The sequence below is a fragment of the Aspergillus campestris genome, assembly GCF_002847485.1.
Source record: "Aspergillus campestris IBT 28561 chromosome Unknown P168scaffold_11, whole genome shotgun sequence".
Classification (NCBI taxonomy): domain Eukaryota; kingdom Fungi; phylum Ascomycota; class Eurotiomycetes; order Eurotiales; family Aspergillaceae; genus Aspergillus; species Aspergillus campestris.
In genome coordinates, this window is record NW_020194346.1 from 684,192 (window position 1) to 702,739 (window position 18,548).

General features: G+C 53.3%; 5 protein-coding genes across 5 annotated transcripts; 2 read left to right on the top strand and 3 right to left on the bottom strand.

The window, feature by feature from the left end:
* The first annotated feature begins 505 nt into the window (after positions 1-505).
* P168DRAFT_52176 (uncharacterized protein) lies at positions 506-3,750 on the top strand. Its single transcript, XM_024841982.1, has 9 exons — positions 506-804; positions 854-980; positions 1,029-1,083; positions 1,136-1,173; positions 1,227-1,407; positions 1,473-2,021; positions 2,112-2,525; positions 2,610-3,070; positions 3,161-3,750. Exons 2-9 carry the CDS (start codon positions 860-862, stop codon positions 3,568-3,570), a joined length of 2,229 nt encoding a protein of 742 aa, XP_024690151.1. The 5' UTR covers positions 506-804; positions 854-859; the 3' UTR covers positions 3,571-3,750.
* A 30-nt stretch (positions 3,751-3,780) lies between these two features.
* P168DRAFT_274018 (putative amidase) lies at positions 3,781-5,457 on the bottom strand (the record flags this gene model as incomplete). Its single annotated transcript, XM_024835395.1, has 1 exon — positions 3,781-5,457. One exon carries the CDS (start codon positions 5,455-5,457, stop codon positions 3,781-3,783), a length of 1,677 nt encoding a protein of 558 aa, XP_024690152.1.
* A 583-nt stretch (positions 5,458-6,040) lies between these two features.
* Positions 6,041-11,131, bottom strand: P168DRAFT_52337 (uncharacterized protein). The gene is made up of 2 exons (XM_024841983.1): positions 11,076-11,131; positions 6,041-11,020 (listed from the first exon to the last, which is right to left on the bottom strand). Exon 2 carries the CDS (start codon positions 10,909-10,911, stop codon positions 6,331-6,333), a length of 4,581 nt encoding a protein of 1,526 aa, XP_024690153.1. The 5' UTR covers positions 10,912-11,020; positions 11,076-11,131; the 3' UTR covers positions 6,041-6,330.
* Positions 11,132-14,538: 3,407 nt separating this feature from the next.
* On the bottom strand, positions 14,539-15,808 carry P168DRAFT_292662 (SAP domain-containing protein). Its single transcript, XM_024837637.1, has one exon. It carries the CDS (start codon positions 15,554-15,556, stop codon positions 14,681-14,683), a length of 876 nt encoding a protein of 291 aa, XP_024690154.1. The 5' UTR covers positions 15,557-15,808; the 3' UTR covers positions 14,539-14,680.
* Positions 15,809-17,300: 1,492 nt separating this feature from the next.
* On the top strand, positions 17,301-18,247 carry P168DRAFT_299149 (short-chain dehydrogenase; the record flags this gene model as incomplete). The annotated part of the gene is made up of 2 exons (XM_024838314.1): positions 17,301-17,367; positions 17,424-18,247. 2 exons carry the CDS (start codon positions 17,301-17,303, stop codon positions 18,245-18,247), a joined length of 891 nt encoding a protein of 296 aa, XP_024690155.1.
* Positions 18,248-18,548: the final 301 nt, after the last annotated feature.

Genomic DNA, 18,548 nt, shown 5'->3' on the forward strand with positions numbered 1-18,548 from the left:
CACCACACGGCGACAGGCTGGGATGTTGCATCGCTCTCCGGCAGGGGTGCACAGTAATGGTTTGTTATCATGATTGGGGAGGGGTTGGTCAGAATGGATGCTACAGAGCGGGAATTCGCGATACCCCTCATTCTACCAAATCACCATATCCAGAACTTGACCATGATCGACCCGGATTGGACTTGCCTCTAAGACTAACACGAAGCTGAACGAATAACCCCTCCACACGTACATGCAGGATGTCTAGCATCTCCTCACCTCGTTACCACTTGCAGCATCCTGCCCGAAGCCACGGCATCTGAGGCCCAGGGTCTGTCCGTTAAACCCTCACTGCTAATGGATCCCACCAGTTCCCCGCACCTATCGAAATCAACTTTGGTCAGCAAGAAGGGAAGGGCGATTCCTAGCCTTGCAGATGGCCCAATCATAACATTGGTATCCCTGTTCCCACTGATCAGGCAAGAAATCCCAATGACCTTCCAGGCCGGTCTGATACCCAAGCAGGCTGGCAAACAATTTCCCGGACGAGAAGACGAACAAAGAGCCTCCTCGGCACGCTGCGTCAGGGATCCTCGACTTGGTGGTGTCCTCTCATCTCCTCCTGTCTCCTATCTGTCACTTCCCTTTTCTTTGTCTTTTGTCACTTTTTTTTGTTCCATTACCTTTTTCCTTAATTTTAATTTTTAGGTTTTATTTGCCCAACTTTCTCCTTGGTTTGTCTCTCTGCGTGCCTACCATCGTCTCGGAGGCCCAATGAGTTCTCCCAGGTAGTACTGTACACTTCTGTAAGCTATCGAGGGCATTGTAAGTGACGAACCATCTCTGGACAGGCTGCCTTCTAACACCCTTCTAGGACGTCATGATGCCGCGACATACTTGGCTTGCGTTCTCTCTCTGGGTGGCCCTGGCCGACTGCCTAGGGCCGGCATGGACGGGAACTCAGGTCAGCTTAACCGTCCACAACTGGGACAGGCTGCGCGGTATGTCTTTCAAGGACTACAAGGCGACTGTACACTAATCACACGCAGTGAATACCATCCGCGATACCGTCTACCTCAACGGGGGCACTCTTTATTGGCAGAAGTAGGTAGGCATTTCTTCGCGTGGCCGCAGCCATCGACTGACAGTCCCACAGAGAATACTCCGATGACGAACCTGACCTGCGCCTAGACAGTAAGGTTCCGTGCTCCTCGTCTATCCACCAGGTGGAATCTAACAAGGGACAGACACCGCAGAGGCAAATATCTACTACTTCTATCTCAATGAAACTTTTGACACTTCAACCACAAACCTAACGGCTCTGCTCCACGTCATGCCTACGACCGGAGTTCAATCGGCCAGCAATATCGCCTTAACTTATATGGACGGCTCCATGCTTGCCAACGATGAGCAATTCTATTTCTATGGGTATGCGTCGTCGGCGCTCTCTCCAAGCGCATTAGTGGGATCGATAGGCGCTAACCCATGACCAGAGGCATCCCGCGTGTATTCACCGGCGATCCACCACCTGCCGAAGACTTGACCATGGGCTACGAGCGTTACCAGTACGGCGCGCATAAGGCAAATTGGCGAAGCGGGTTCCACGGCGACAAACTCGACGACGGTCTGACAGTGTACGTTTCCAACGGCGCAAGTGTCTCTGCACCAAGCGAAAATCTAGGGTTCTACTTTAGCGGGATACAGAGGAAAGATAGGGGTCCTATCTACCTTCACAGCATTAGTGATGAATTGAAAGAGCTAACCGAGGCGGACACATTCATCACGGTTGATATGTCCAAGATGCGAGACAACAAGTGGGCGAACCACACCTTGCCGGAATATGTGGCCGGTCGGGCTAATGCGGAAGCCGTCTGGGTGCCTGTGTCGGGGAAGGGCATCGTGGTCATTCTCGGAGGAGTAATAAATCCAGCTGCGTTGGATGGGTACTCCACCCCAAGTAAAGAGGCCCAGAGCGAGAGTAAAAAAGTGAGCCCAGGGTTTATGGAGAGCGTCTCTGTGTATGACGTTGCCGAGAATAAATGGTACTGGAATCCTCATCTAAACCTGCCCCGCCCTCTCACCCTCTCACTCTCTCTTTTCCACTTGGTAAATCTGCTAACGCAGCATTGCAGGTACATCCAAAAGACCACAGGCGACATCCCTCCCCAGCTAGCCCGGTTTTGTTCCGTCTATGCCAGCGCGCCAGACGGTTCCTCGCACAACATCTATATATACGGCGGCAACAATGGCACTAGCCCCCAAGCCACCCCATCCGATGACGTGTACGTGCTATCGCTTCCATCGTTTGAATGGATCAAGCTATACAGCGGGGTAAAAGAACATGGCCGCACCGGCCACGGCTGCGTGAAGCCGTATCCGGATCAGATGCTCGTGTTGGGGGGTCAGTATATGGACGTAACCAAGCCTCTAGGCGGGGGTTTCATTCAAGTACTCAATCTCAACACCGGTCGATTTCAGAATAAATACAACTCGGTGTACGATGAGTATCGTGTGCCGAATATGGTAGCTGGAAGGATTGGCGGGGGGTGAGTAACCCCAATCACCCTCCCTTATTTTATCTTCTCTTCCCCTCCCTTTGAATGGTTTCTAATGCAATAACCGATCATTAGCCCAATGGGTGGTGCCACCAAAACATCCCCTTCATCCTGGACAAACGACTCTCTCGCCTCTGTCTTCAAAACGAAATACCCCGGGACCATAAAGACGTGGTATCCCTACCCGCAAGTCCGCAGCATCCAGGAGAAACGGGGCACCAAGTTCCCGGGTTGGGCCGGCGCCATCATCGGCGTCGTCCTCGGCGTCATTCTCATTGCGTGCGCGCTGGCGTTCTGGCTCATCCGGCGGCGCAGAAAACAACAGCAATATAGAAGCTCGCATAACCCGAGTATCAGCGAGCCCGACACCAGCACCATGACGCGAGTGGCGCGATGGATACACGGCTCGGGCGGAGACTCCGCAGTACCCAAATCGGGCGACACTGTATCGACCGAGTATGGGGCGCAGAGCGAGGGAACGGCCGTCTCGCGAGGATTTCTGCCTGAAGTTGCGGGAGAGCCTGTTCATGAACTTCGTGAGTCCCCTCTTCTTTCCCATCCACATTTCGCCTCCCTCTTGATACAAACACGTCACAGAATGGGAAAGATGCTGATAGAAACAACAGCACCAGAAACAACCAGAGTCTTCCCCGCCGAACTGCCCACGCCTTACAACATCTACTCCGGCCGTCCCAATCCGGCTCCTAGCCCCGCGCCGAGTTCCACGGGTGGAGGATTTCGCTCGCCCGTGTCGCCTGCAACGCCGGGAGAAGAAGGCAATAACCAAGAGGAAGGGCGTCCAACGCACGCACGACAGACATCCAACGTGTCGAGCGCGCCGTCAATGTCTATCGCGGACGTTATCAGCGAGGACGGGGAGAAAAACACCAGAGGACACGCAATGAGACCCAGTATTGTGTCTAATCTCTCAGAACTGAGCAGCACGCCTTCTTCGTTCTCGGAGCAGGGGACCTGGACGGGGCTGGGGATAAACGCTGACGGGAAATTGAGTCCAACCCGGGAGGATAAGGAATGAGCATGGTGACCTGAAATCATGCTGATGGATGGATTGGGGGAGTAATCTGTTTGATATAATTCTGTTTAATACCCATTGATTAGATCGATGGTCTGCGTTTGAATATAGTCAACCAGTATATACTACCTACACGTCACTACTCATAGCCATAGCTAATAGCATTGTAATTTTCCGCTGATGCTTTTAAACAAACTGTATATAGTGCATACACTACAACCGACTCCCAAGCACCATCCCCCTCTCAAAACCCGCCGCTGCCCTCAAAACAATCTCATCCTCCCACCTCCTCCCCACAATCTGCATCCCAACAGGCAGTCTTTCACCCCCGTCCCCGACCCCAAACCCACACGGCACACTCAACGCCGGATGTCCCGACGCATTAAACGGACACGTATTAGCAACAACCCCCACAGCAGCCCTCACCCTCTCCATAACCCTACCATTCCCCCCAGGTTCCAAATTGCGCATCGCAACCGTCGGCGCCGTCGGCGTAACCAACACATCGTACTCCTCCAGCGCCCTATCATAAGCAGCCCGCAACTCAAACACCTTCCGATGCGCCTTACCCACCACCCCAGGGAACGTCTCGCTCAGATACGCCCCGCAGAACACCAAATTCGCTACGCTGGGGTTCTTTGCTGTCGCGGCGGCGTACATCTCGCTGTCAAGCGGCCACTTCAGCGTCCCCAGCTGCGGCATCCCGTAGCTCAGGTATCCCGGTGTGCTTTGCGCGCACGCGTACTCGCCCATTGAGGTCCGTGTCGCGGCCGTCCAGATGGCGGGGCCTTCAGCGTGCATGGGGATATCAATCTCTGAGATGACGGCTTCGCCGTGAGCGGGGAAGAACGCGTGCGCGGCGTTGCGGACTGTGTCGCGCACTTGGGGACTGAGGCCGGGAACTTCGAAGGATTCGCGGATGAGGGCTATGCGGAGGGGGCGCTGCGGCTGCGACGGCTGCGCGAGTAAAGCTGGGTAGTCCTTGACGGCGTGGCGGAGGGGCGTTTCGGGCGTCATGCGCGCGTCGATGCCGTCGTAGCCGGCGAGGACTTGGAGCAGGACTGCAATGTCGGGGAGCGAGGAGGCCATTGGACCGAGGTGGTCGATCATGGGGGATAATGACAGCGCTCCTGTGTAGGGGATTAGGCCGTGGGTGGGCTTTAGCCCGTAGATGCCGTTGTAGGAGGCTGGGATGCGGATCGAGCCGCCTTGGTCGCCGCCGATGGCGAGGTCGGCGCGGTCGCCGTTGGAGGGGGATGATGGGGTGACAGGGACGGCGTTCAAGCCCATTAGGCTGCCGCAGCCGCTGCTGCTGCCGCCGGCGGAGAAGCCGTGGGCCCAGGGGTTGTGGACGGGTCCGGTGGCGGCGGAGAAGGAGAGCGGGGAGGCGGAGTACATCTCGCAGGTTGCTGTGCCGGCGATGGAGCCGCTGGCTTCGAGAACGCGGCGGACGACAGGAGCGTCGATGGGGGAGATGGGGTATCCATTGGGATGGGCAAAGAAGGAGGCGGGCAGGCCGGCTGTTGTGGGGAGCCCCGCGATGCTGATGTGGTCTTTCATGGCGACTTTGCGGCCACGGAGGAGGGTCGAGGTTGGGTGAGAGGCGCGGATGTCGCAGCGGTGGCTCCAGGCGTTGAGTGGGTTGGCTTTTGTTGAGGGCTTCCAGAATGTGCGGGGCGAGACCGAGGGGGTTGGGGATAGAGCTGGGTGGAGGTAGTCTGGCGAGTTGGCGATCTGTCGGTGGACGGCTTCTGCGGACTGAAGGAGGAGAAGGTAGCTGTCTTCCTCGTCGCCGGGTTGGATCGTGATACCCCAGCGAGCGGCGAGTTGGTGCAGGTATTCGGGAGTAATGTCCGACTGGTAGTTGGAGGGCAGCGCTACTGTCGACATTGTGCTTGATGTCTTGTGACGAGGCCGTGGGAAAGAATTACCACTCGGCTACAAAAGAATTCATGATACTCTTGCTTCGTGAATAACCTTATATGGCAACATTGGCTTATCGGGGGATTGGTGGAGAGAGGGAAGCATGTATGCTGTGGGATACGGAGTTGGAGAAGAATTGGAGTCATCCTTCGGCGTTTGTCGGAGCATTTGATAAGATGAAGCAGGCTGACAAGGCAGAGAGAGCTTTATTCAGCTCTGAACTGATCGTGAATATGTCGGCTGTTTTAGATCATTCATGATAGGAAGGGCAGTAGCTGTTTCTGATTCCATTTGACTCGACATCCAGGAGAGAAAACTGGCGCATACGAGTGTCTGATGCTGATACGGAGAGATACGGAGCAGGGCTGCAGGGTTCTCCAACTGGAGTCAATGGAAGATAGTACCGTTGGAGAAGGCTGCCCAAGTGAAGTTTATCACTGATCAATTAGAAGTCAGCTAAATTGCATCAATAGATCCCTTATCATATCCCTAGAATTAGATCCTCGCTATTAAGAGGAGATAACATCAAGCAATGGCGCCAAGTCCCTTGGGAATCACAGCATTCTTAAGCACAAGATAAGGATTAATAAGATCCATCCATAAGGCCTGCTCAATGAGATAGAGAAGAATAGAACTATAAGAAAAGAAACAGAAAACTTGAGTGAGTAGAACAAAACAGACCGTATCTATTTTGTCTTCATGCAGATAGCGTAGAAACAAAGATTATTAGAATCAAGAGCATCATCAAATCAGAATAAAGAGTCAAGACGCCATCCGTACATATCATCATCGTTATCATACTGGTAATCGTGAATCGTGAATCATGAGGGGAAACCCTCATCACACACTAGCAGTCCGACGCTTCTCGCTCGGCTTCTGCGCATACGCAATCAGCAGTCGGAATCCAGTCCCTCGCTGCTGACACTCGCGGAGAACCTTGCGCTCTGCCCAAATGCTGAGGCTGATGTCGCCGTTCGGCAGCACCGGGATCTCGTAACATCGCGTGTACCACCACCTGCCGACTCGCGCGACGATCTTGCGGATGGATTCATCGTTGGAGGGAGACGGGGACGGGTCGGAGAGTAAGTCACCCAGAGATAGGTCAGTGTCGTTTGAGGAGGATTTGCCGTGGAATTTGGTCTGCACGTCGATCGAGGACGTAGATGGCATGGAGAAGATGGTGGAAGGGGTGGCTGTCGTGATGCGAGTGGGGTGGTGAGAAGATGAGCCGGACGAAGACCCTGACGAGCGGACGATCAGTCCCACCACGGGAATGCGCACCATGCACCGTCGCAGGTTGTCGAAGCCGTGCTTCCCCAGTAGGCGCTGAACGCTGTCGCTGGCTGGCTTGAGGCTGATGCTAGGATCTGACAGGTATGTGCGCTCCTTTAGTTTTCGCACCGCCTTGCGCGTGCGAATCCCCATGTTGACCATGTCCAAGTCCAGCACGCTCATCTCCATGTACCCCCCGGGGCGTAGCACGCGTTTGCACTCTGCTACGATGTTGCACTGAATACTTTCGGGACTGGCGGCGGGGAAGCGCAGGATCGTGGCGGCGAAAAATCCCCGGGGAAAGGGGAATTGAGTTTCCAGGCTGGCGTGCTGGATGGTATGGTGGTTTGATGGTGGAAGCCAGGCAGCGGGATGCTTGGACGCAGTTGGCGCCGGTCCGTCACTGAGGTGGTACACGTCCGCGTTCGGGTACGTCAAGGAGCAGTAGAAAGACCAGTCATCGTTCCCCAGTCCATCGATCACAAGGATCTTTTCTCGCTCCCCGCTGCTCACATGATTGTGGGCTGGGCTGAAGAGCACTCGCCCAAAAGAGAGCCAACGGCTTGTCATGAGCGACCCAGATCGGATGTTGGTTTGCGCGGTAGGGCCCTCCCGGTCACGCTCAGCAATATCGAACATAACCGTATTCCGCTGTCGACAGGTCTCGAAGCTCGGGGACGGGTTCAATGACGGCAAGCTCAGAACGCTATGATGGCTGTCTGCAGGCGGAGTCGGGGTTGAGGAGCCAGGCCGGTCCTCGCTGCAGTTATCGTCTCGCTCATAGCTGGCAATGAGATCGCTGTATGATTGTTGGGCCGATGGGGCAAAAGATGAATGAAGCGCGGCCGCAATTCGAGATCGGCGGAGTCGTATGGAGCCATTGCTGGACCCCGGCGACGCTGGAGTGAAAGCCACCGTCGGATTCTCGGCTTTGGGGGCAGGGACCCTATTATCCGCGAAACGATTCATTCCAACTTGGAGGGTCCGACTAGCCCGGGTCGCTAGCTGAAATCTCTCGTCTGCCTCGTGTTCATTCGAAGTCATAGATCTAGTGGTTTCCGGGGAATATAGCACGTGGTCGATAAATTCATCGAACTCGCGCCAAATCTCATCCTCAGTCAGTGCCGAGTGGGGCTGAGGAATTTGGGCAGTCACTGCAGCAGAACTCTCAGAGCTATTGGAGGTTGAGTGTATGGAATCTTTCCGGGGAGCCATCGTGAAAAACTCATTCTTTGAGTAAGGACCAGAAAGGAAATCCAGGGGATTTGCTTTAGAGGAGGGCCCAGAAGAGTGAGGGGCGTCGATCCCATTGTGCGATTGTTGGTTGTTCTGGTTATCTGGTTCAACTCGGCTAGATGGAGAGATCTCAGTCTGTCGATCCGTGACAGGCGCTGGGATTGACGGTAATTCGATCACGCTAAATGGCCGAGAAAACGACTCCATTGCCGGTCTGTGCTGTCTGTCACGCTTCGAAACAACTCGAGGAATTCGCCCGATAGACGCAAGACGGCTGGGACGCGAGTCTTCTGGACTTCTCTCCTGTTCTTGAGGATTGGGACGTTGAGTGAAGTACACCTTTGAAGGCGATTGTCGTCCAGAGAATTCTCTCTCTAGCTTGGGAGGAGAAGGAAGTAGTATGGACTGGCTGGGCTTCTTAACGTTCAAGGCTGCCGGGACCTCCACAGGTGAGACAGGTGAGACAGGCTCTTCGCTAAGAGGAGATTCCTCAAGAGTCCTGATGACATCCTCCAAAGGCTCTAAATCGGAGTCCACAATGGCATAATGCGCAACCGGCCGTTGCTGTGCGGATGGCTTTACCATCGCACGGACCTGGGAAGACGGATGGATGGTGGATGTTGACGGGGGTTCGCTGTTTGCTGGCTTGTGGCTTTTTTGAAAGAAGGGTAACTTCAGACCGAGTCCCCTTTTAGTAGGCTTCTTCTTCTGGTGTTGCTTCCCGTCCGGTAATCCCATAGCCGAGAAACGTGTAGCGATGGTTTCCTGGGGTCGAAGCTGCTTTGAATTGGCCGATTGCGACTCCTGCGCTTTCAGGGTGGGTGGACTCCCATATGCTGGTCTACCAACGTCACTGGCATTTGTGTTTGACGAACCATTAGCTGAAGCCTGGGAGGTCGACAGCCATTTTGCAGTCATAGTGTCCCCCGCACTGCGTGTCATACCCAGGCTTTCGGTGGAATGCCCAGGGACAGCTACCAGGCTTGCAGTTGAGGCAGTACTAAAGCCTCCTATGCTTTGCTCGCTCTGTGTTCTAGCCAAACTCGCGCCATCCCCACCGCCACCGTTGATCACCACGGGCTCGAGGCGATTCAAAAGGAAATCATCCAACTCAGGCGCACCGGGAACACTCCCTTTTCGGCTAGTCGCAGATCTAGTTGTACTCGAGGTGGTGCTAGTGGACCTTTCTCTGGAGGTATCACTGCTGGTGATGCTTGACCTTCGGCCTCGGTGCGCGTATCGCCCATAACCTTCGTGACCGGTCCCCGCAGCTGGACCCTTCCGCGCGGATCGACTATCCGAGCTTGTGTCAAGCTCGGGTTTGGATTTCTTAGGAAAGAGACCAAACTTTCGAGTCTTCTCCGGGCTTGGAGACTTCTGTGTCTTCTGATCCTTAGTCAAGGTCCGCAGGGCTTTTCGAGACGCTTCTGGAGAGGTGGGTGTCCGGGGCATCGCCGCTCGTGATGAGCTCCTCGAATGAGCTGAATTGACAGATGTGGCAGATTTGTTAAATGCCAGATATGTTGACCCAGTGTTTGGACTGCTTTCCAAAGAATCGCGACGCTTATGGCTTGTGACCGTGCCCGGTGAGATGTTACTCTTCACCACAGGGGAGGGTTCCTGCTCCAAGCGATGGGTTCCATATCTGCTTGGCCGGGAGGGTATCAGAGAGCCACTAGTAACAACCCTCAGACCATCCTCCCTAGAAGGTCTGCGAGGCTGAGCGGAAGACTTCACTTCCTTAGGCATAGTTTGATTGGCTCCAACACTGGGTCTTCCAACCCGAGGCAGATTCGATTGGGCAGAAGGCCCACGAGGTAGCATACTGCTGGGCCCTGCGGCCGCTCTCCCATTTTCAAGCTTGGCAGTGTTTTCCTCGGTGGTTTCTTTGCCTAAAGATATCATAGACCCTGTTGTCTGTTTCATGATGGGAGATCCAAAGGCTTTTCGATCCAAGCTACCGCCCTGAGAAGCTGACGACGTTTGCGGGGAGAACCCTGGGAGCCGTGTCTCGTATGGGCTCGGCTGCCGTAAGCGAGACCCTTTGGCGGGTTGAACAATTCCTGGAGAAGCCGATGACAGCGTAGTTGGCGTGGAGGTCCTGCTCCATACCCCTGGGGAACTTGAGTATCTCGTCGACGGACTGCTAGCAGACGCGAATGCCGGAGTAGGCGGAGGTAGGTTCTGCATGTTTAACGTTGTCCGCAGGCTGGCAAGCTCTTTTGGGCCATGGAATCGCTGCTCTGGTGGCTCATTCGTCGTCTTCTGAAGAGGTGAGTACTGCGTAGAGGGTGAGGTAAGGTGACTCCGATTTCCAATTCCCGTGGAAAGCTCTGTGGCGCTATTCTGGCGAGAAATGTTCGGGATCACTAGGTTCAATTTCTCGGGTCGAGACTCCGCCGCATCTTCTCGATTCATTGCCGTATGCTGCCCAATGGTCGGCGCCTTCCGTCTCAAAACGTTTCGGGGACGATTGCGAATCGGCTCTTTCTTTTCACGGCCGACTGCGTTTTGCGGCTCCGGATCTGCGAGGGGAGTTTGCACGTCTTTATGACCCCCGATCAACCGGGCGCTCTGAGGCAAGGCCGACGGCAGGAGATGAGTGACTGTACGAGAAGGCAAATACGAGCGAACCTCATGGCTGGACGGTAAGTTCGTGGGTCTTGTCGGCGCTGGGACTTGACGAATGTCTTCCGCCTCCGACAAAGACGAAGCCCTGCTGCCCCTGGTAGAGAGACTAATCCGCTTTGAGCTCTGGATCCTGGACAGCGATGACTTAGAAGATACGAGCAATTTCTCAGGGGCAGTCATCACAGGTGATGGCCCGTTTGGCGACTGAGATGCAACATCTTTTAACCGGGGTATTCGACCGGCACTAGACTTGTGCGACGGCATGGTGCGACCTTGCTCCATCCGCCAGCTAGTCCGAGCACCGATAATCTAGCGACTGTTGTAATATCGTATAAGTATAAAACATTCCGTCAGATAATCATGTTATTGTTCTGAAAGCAGCGTGAGCCGTCTATATCTGTCAGCTTGATGCAAAAGATAGCAAACGCAGCCAGGGTCCCACTTACAATCTATAGCATACCACCAATCCTGTGCGGGATCCGGCAATGCAGTATTCCAAATAAGAACCGTATAATAAAAGGAAGAAAAAAAGTAAAGAAAGCACACGCGAGCGCAAGTGTCTATAAACCGAACCTCAAATTGGTCAAGCCGCTGAGATAAGCACGACACCCGGAGTCATGGGCATGGCAAGGGGAGAGATATCTATATAAAAGTTCCCGGGGTAGATTTAATGCGATAAAAGTATGCAAATGGTTATGGCCGCGCCGTGGGTCCGTCTTCTCTCCTTCACAGAAATTATATAGTTGAGACAGTCACCCGGCAACTGCACGGGCTCCGCCACAGTGTCGATGGTGCCACTGTCCACTGTGGCTAAAAAGAATGCACGGGGAGTGTTGAGCTGGGTCTGCACGACCACGTCAGAGAGATCCAAATGCCAAGAAATGTAAAAATCAGACAATAAGATTTTAAAGATGACAGAAACCAGCTGCATCAAAGAAAATGCGAAGACCTAAACGATCGAGGATATCAAACAAAGAAAAGAAAAATGGAGAATTTCTATGCTGTCTCATTTTCCTGGCCGGGACAGATCTGGACTTTTTGAAGGGCCAGAGCCTGTCCAGCGCTAAAATCCGACCCTCGTTAGCCTTGGGGGGGTAGGCCCGCGTAGCGGGGGACTGTGATCCCCATCCGCACACAGCGATCTAAGAGGCTGGCCAAATTAAATAATCATATCCCCTAGCACGCCTTGTGCGATCGACGTCGGGGCCGTGTTCATGGTTGATGTGACCGCGAAACCCATTGGTCTAAACATCACGAAGTGCCCCTGTTCTTATCGACTGTGTCGCACCTTGGATAGTTCTCACTTGCCAAGGGCATAGGAGCTCCAGTGTCCGGCAAAGTCATTCAGCGTCAACTCAATCAGGATCTATGGGGCCATCACCACACCACAGTCTGACTGGGTCGCTTGGGATGGGGTCGTGCACCGAAGGAGGAGCAATGGAATGTCCACCCCGTGGGCCTGTTCGATTACCGTAGCCCGCTATTCATTAGACCGTTACTGGCCGCTAGGAGATGCCGGTAGACATTGGGATATGACAGGTTGAGACGGGGGAGAGTGGCGTGGGATAGCGGGAAGCCGTCCCATGCGACATCGGCGTCCTCCACGAGAGTGGAATCTGGGAAAGAAACCAAGAAGCCACGAACAGGCATCAGCAAAAACTGCCTGTAGCTTGTGTTGGTTTTGAGCCTTGGTTGGTCTGTGTGTTGTTGGGGACAGACTGTGATTTGATGGATGTCGGACATTTCTCAAGGCGTTCTTTTCTTAGCCAGAGGTGGATCCGCAACTAATGCACTAGTCAGCAGTCACCTGGTCATCACTGACTTCTGACTTGCCCGGGGAGTCCGATGATTTGCGATCCCCTAGTGTTTTTTAGAACCCTAGTGTCTTTCATGATACTGGACGATCAGAGTGGAAGACTGCGCCATCCTTATCTCATCCATCGACAGCGTCATTGACTGCCCCAAACGGTCGTAAGCGATGATGAAGACCCCGTTTTCTTTAGGCCTCAGAACACCCCCCGCTATCGCGAACACGGACATACTAAGCACGCTAAAAATAGTATAAGAGCACTGATAACGATAGAAAATACAGGACCTACGCGATCCCATTTCACGGGCTCGCTTCCCCGTTACGTCCAGATTCTACCATTCTCTGGTTCGTTGGAAGGTTCGTCCCGAGCCACTCATCGCCCAATGATGGCTCTCACCCATCCAGGAGAATACACCCGGAGAATAACAGGGAAGCGACCCACAACTCTCAACGGACACAGAATAGGTTCGAAATATATTGAATCCCGACAACCACTCAGGGACCCTACATAGCACCTGGTCTCTTCAAGCCGAGACCTAGAGTCGCTTGTGCGTGGACCTCCCCCTCCCCCTCCCCAATCCCCATGTATCATGACGGTGCAAGCGTGATGGGATGGGAATCTTGGAACTCCCCCGTCCCGCGGAAATGGTGGAGTCGCTGAGCAGTGGGGCCTGATCCGCCGCTAGATGGGCGAGATGCAATGGTCGCTTGTGATTGACCGATGGGCCAGGTTTGGACGCGCGGGGCGAACTGGATCCCACCCGCCGGGCTTAGCACGGTCTTGGATGGTGTGAGTCCCGCCAGAGGATTCGCCAAAGGGTTGCAGGCGGCTTCGTGATACCTGGGATCCTGGTGGGGACGGCGGTAAAAATCCAGTCTGTTCTGATCTCAGGGGAAGAGGGGTTATAAAATACGGTGCTGGTAAAAGCCTAATATATCGGACGAGAGTCAATTACAGAGCCTTGCGACGTTTTTAATCAAGAGATAGGCTGGGTTTCTTCTCTACGAATGATGCTCGGACGGCACAGTGCGAGGCTCAGACCTCTCGTTCTGGACTCTAGATTTTCTTCAGTCAATGCACCATCTCCTGCAGCCAGCAAAAGCACTGCCGATCAGATCCGATCGGGGAATAACAGCACAGCTCTGGATCTTTCAGCTGACAATGTACAAAGCTTTGACTCACGGGATTTGACCGATAATCAAGAATTTTTTTATAGGAGATGAATATCTAGAAAATGTAACCAACCTGATAATAGACCTTATATTGCAGCGCTTATGGCAAGGATGCCCGGGTTTTTTTCCAAACTGGGCATCTGGCTACGATCATAGATATTTATGGTATTTCGACTATATGTATATTGACCACCCCTCAGCGAGGATCCTAAGGTATGGTGCTTTTCATATTGTAAAGATATGCTATAATTTTCCTCTTATAATTACGCACCAATACCTTCCTATCTCCATAACTTCCATCCTGCATCCTCATTCAGCCATTCATTACCCCCTACAGATACAGGTAGATAGATTGCCACGCCACCACATGGCGCAGACTCTGGTGCATTTCATTTCCAGACTCTTGGGACAGACCAGCGACAGGCTTCCTGTACGAGCAAGGAATACGTGTAGGTACATATACCGCCCCCATGGCGCCTGCGCATTAGGTCGCACAGACCAGGGTGGTTAGCGTGCAACCATACAGGCACATTCCCAATAACCCCAGACGCACGACTCAGGGGCTGGAGGTGAGAATAGGCTCACCGACGCGACAACTTTGTTCAAGATTCCGTAATTGCCGAGTGCAGGTCGGGACATTCAATACGAGATGGTGCTGATGTCGAGTAGATTCGTGGGAAAGGGAACTGGCTACAGGGAGCAACCCTGATCGTAAGATATCTGTTAGCCAGGAGAAGACTCAAACAGCTTATCGGATACTACGCTTCTCCCGACGTGGTATTGGTGGCGTCTCGGCTTGGACTGGAATGTTCTGCACGTGTTACTGCTACTCATCGGCTATCCTCGCCAATGCTCGATACATCGCTAATGGTAGGTATACGCTTCAACCAAGAACAGATGGATAGACGCTACATGATGCCTGCACAGCAGCTTTTCAAGATTTCATAAGAGAATGTATGCTACCTAGTGGACACAGTAAATTTCCCATAAACGCCAACAGACACAAAGTTAAGATGGAAAAAGATGGTAAAGAATGGCAGCAAAATTAGAGTCGACACTTCCGATCGCTCACGCGGCAGCAAACCGCTTCTTCCGGGCCTCCATAGCCGACCTGTCCTTCTCACTCATCGGGGCTTGACCACCACCGTTGGTAGGTCGTGCGCCGCCCTGCTGGTTGCGACCTTGCTGGCGACCGCCACGGCCGCGGCCGCCTCGACCTTGGCCCTGTCCTTGGCCCTGACCCTGTCCCTGGCCTCTGCCCCCAACATCGCGTCTCTTGCCTCCACGACCGCCCTGATCAGTCTGGCCGCGGCCTCTCTTGCGAGGCTGCTCAGTCGGCAGCGCTTCGTCCAGTTTGCTCACGCCCGCATTGGCAGGAACCTCAGCCTCCGCGCCAAAACGCTTAGCACGTTCTAGCCTCTGCTCGGCCTCAGCAATCGCAGCCTGCGAATCCTCCGTGATTCCAAACTTCTCCGCGCGAGCCTTGCGCTTCTTCAGTTCCTCCTCCAACTCAGTGACGGGCAGACCCTTGGCGTAATTGGTAGCCGGTTTCTCCTCCGCCTGCGCGGTCGCAGTAGATTGGCTCGAGCCTTCTTGTGTATCTCCCTCGGTGCCCTTGGGCTCCGCCTGGGGCTCCTCTGGGGCGGCGGGGGCGGCGTCGGGCTGTGGGTTAGGCGCTTCGGTATTCTCGGCCGGCGCGGCGGCTTCGGTGGACGGTTTCGCTGTCTCGGCGGGGACCTCGTCGTCCTCCCAGTCGATGACGTCGTCCGCGGTGTCGCCCTTGGGAGCGGCAGCGGGAGCCGCGGCGGAGTTGGTAGCCTTGCTAGCGTCGTCTTCCTGGATGCGAGCCACCATCTCTGCCTTCTTCCCTGTGTGCGGCAGGGAGCGCGCCTTCAGAATCTCGACGAGCTCTGCATTCGTCTTCTTGCTGTAATCGGTAGTCATATTGTAGAGGTGGGTTGCGGATGGTGATGTCGGAGGGTTGGTTGCGAGGAAGGGTGGAGGAGGCGGATGCGGCAGTTACACACGCACGGGTGATATTGGCAGTAAAAGGTAGCTTTACTCGACCATGCGATTCACCAGCAAATTGGTAGAGAGTGGTATAATGATGTGGGAGATTGATAGGTGTCGTCGAGCTGCACTCCTGTTGAAACGCGTCGCGGTATCGGCGCAAAGCAGCAGGCTCTTGGAGCTGGCGGCTAGTTTCTGAATCAGGTAATCGCGTCACGTGCATATTTTATATCACGTGATTGTGGCTCAAATCCAGGCACCCTCTGTTTCCCATGGCAATTTAACAGGCCAACAAGATGGCGAAAAACTCCAGCTATATCAAAAACCGGCATTAACACTTTTAAGACTGTATTACGAGTAGACTACACCAATAGAAGATTTACAGGCCAAGACAACCACATAGCTGTCCGCGAAACATCGGTACACCCGAGCAAAGCTCTGCGCTTCTATCAAAAAGCAGCACACCATTGACCCATCTACCAAGACAATTCCCCGAACATCTGCCTAGTTAAAGTTAGTCCAACAAACAAATATGGCCCAAGCTCATCGGAGCTTCCGACAGATGACAGCTGAAGTCAAGAAGCTAGCTTGACACATGGCATGAAAGGTATGGATGTGGCGAGTGGGGGATCTGCACGCACTGCGCCACCGTGGCTGTCATACCGTTTCGCATATCTCCCGTGTTATTTTTATTTTCATTGATCTGGTTTCTGGGCCCCACCGGCTTTATCCTGTGCTGCTATGACGTTTGTCAAATATAGAGAGGAATGTACACTATACAGATTACCCATTTCCACGTCACTGACGGAATGGCACGGATGCTTCTCTTGTGTCATAGCTCTCCGGCCAGGTATATGGCAGTGTCTCGTTTAGCAAAGTAGACATGGCAAAGGTTTCAAGTCTAGCTTGAGCGCAATGTTGCAAATGACTTGTAGTCCATCATAATGCTATGTTGAGAAAAACCTCAACATATGAGCTTCTCTAAGTAGGGCCACTGTATACAGCCTTGCCCGAGCTAATATATATACACCACATAGAGTTGAACGCTTCAAGTTTCTACACTTATTTACTATGGAATTGCTCATTCTATATACTAGGGAAACACCGACTTTTCAAAAATGACCATAAGCTCCAAACAAAATGGTTGGAATGACTTATATAACGTCCAGATTAAGCTACTCCAGGTGCTCAATACAGGAACTCAGTCTCAAAGGTATGGCATCTAGCTTGCAAAACCCTGAAATCTTAAAACCCCATTATACTATCTTCAACTAGTCAGGGAACCTTACGTGTGCACCAAACATATCAGTCTCTTTTTTTTCCTTCTCTGCCAATTCTCATACGATGTGTTCGTATAGTATCTCCTTACAGACTTTTCACATGTCACATAATCAAGACACATCCTGGCGCAAATCCGAGACCAGACTGAACATACGTGAATGACCCGGATTCATGTAGCCGAATTTATCATCATGCACTGAACCAGTGACTCAGTTGATATCTGTGAATGAATCCCAGTTCCCCTGTTTAGGTAGCTGAGGGGTACGCCTTGCTTATATTATTGCTTCCGCTGATCAAGCAACAGTCCCCAGGCAATCTCCATCATCATTTGTTCCTAACCCTCCCTTATCCAACTTCGTCTTCATCTCTCAACTCCCAAACTTCGATATCCACCACCATGACCGAGCTCCACATCACCGTCGACGACCTGATCTCCATAAAGGGGAAAACTGTTCTCATAACGGGTACACTTTCCCCATCCTCTCTACCATTTACACATTCTAACAAGCCATACACACAGGATGCAGCTCCGGCATCGGCAACGCAACCCTCCAATTGTGCCTCCAGCTCGGGGCAAACATCATCGCCGGCGACCTAACGCCCCTATCGGAAGATATTCTCAACACCCCAGACCTCCTCTTCGCCAAAACCGACGTCACCGACTGGCACAGCATCCGCGCCCTCTTCATCGCAGGCTACCAACACTTCGGCCAAATCGACCACGTCTTCGCCAACGCGGGCATCAAGCCCACCAGAAACTTCCTCGACGCTACCCTCGACGCAGACGGGCTGCTCGCGCCCCCCGACCTAGCGACCATCAACGTGAACTTCCTCGGCGTGATCAACACTGTCCGTCTCGCCATGCACTACCTGCGTCAGGACAGCGTCGATTCCAAGTCCCGCAGCATTGTGCTCAGCGCATCAGCATCAGCAATCCAGAACTTCCCCGCGCCAGACTACTGTACCACAAAGCACGGCGTGGTGGGCCTTTTGCATGGACTCACGGGCGAGCTGGAGTCAACGCTACGCATTAACGCCATCGCACCGTCATGGACAGCTTCCGGGATAGTCATCCGCGAGGTCGTCGAGACGCTGGGTGCGGAGGTGCAGGATGCCGAGGTCGTGGCGCGCAGTGTGCTCAAGCTTTTTGTGGACTTTGATCGTCACGGCGAGATACTTTACTCGTGGAATGGAAGGTTCTTTGAGATTAACAAGGCTAAGGGTGGACTGCTTGATTCTGCTGCTAAGCTGTTGCCGGATACCGTTTCGGAGGATGAGATCATGACTAGGTTGGTGGGTGTTGTTGCTGCGGTGGAGGGTGAGCAGGCGGTCAACGGTTCTTAGTTGGTGGTTTAAGGGTCTGAATATTCGCTTTGGCTAGTTTGTATTTAGGGTATTTAGGTTTCTTACTGTAGGTTAGTTTCAAAACTTGGAATAGATAAATGAAGTGAACAGCTCTTGATACCAGATCCACTTCCCAGGACTGAGGATAGATTAAACTTTCTCTTTACTATGCATTACCAGCGCACATCTGTCTCTATTTTTAGACATGAAGCAATATCATTGCCCTCATAGCGCATGGATGCCATCATTTTCACTTTTGGTGTTCACACACTGAATAGCTTCAGACGCGACAACGCTGCGA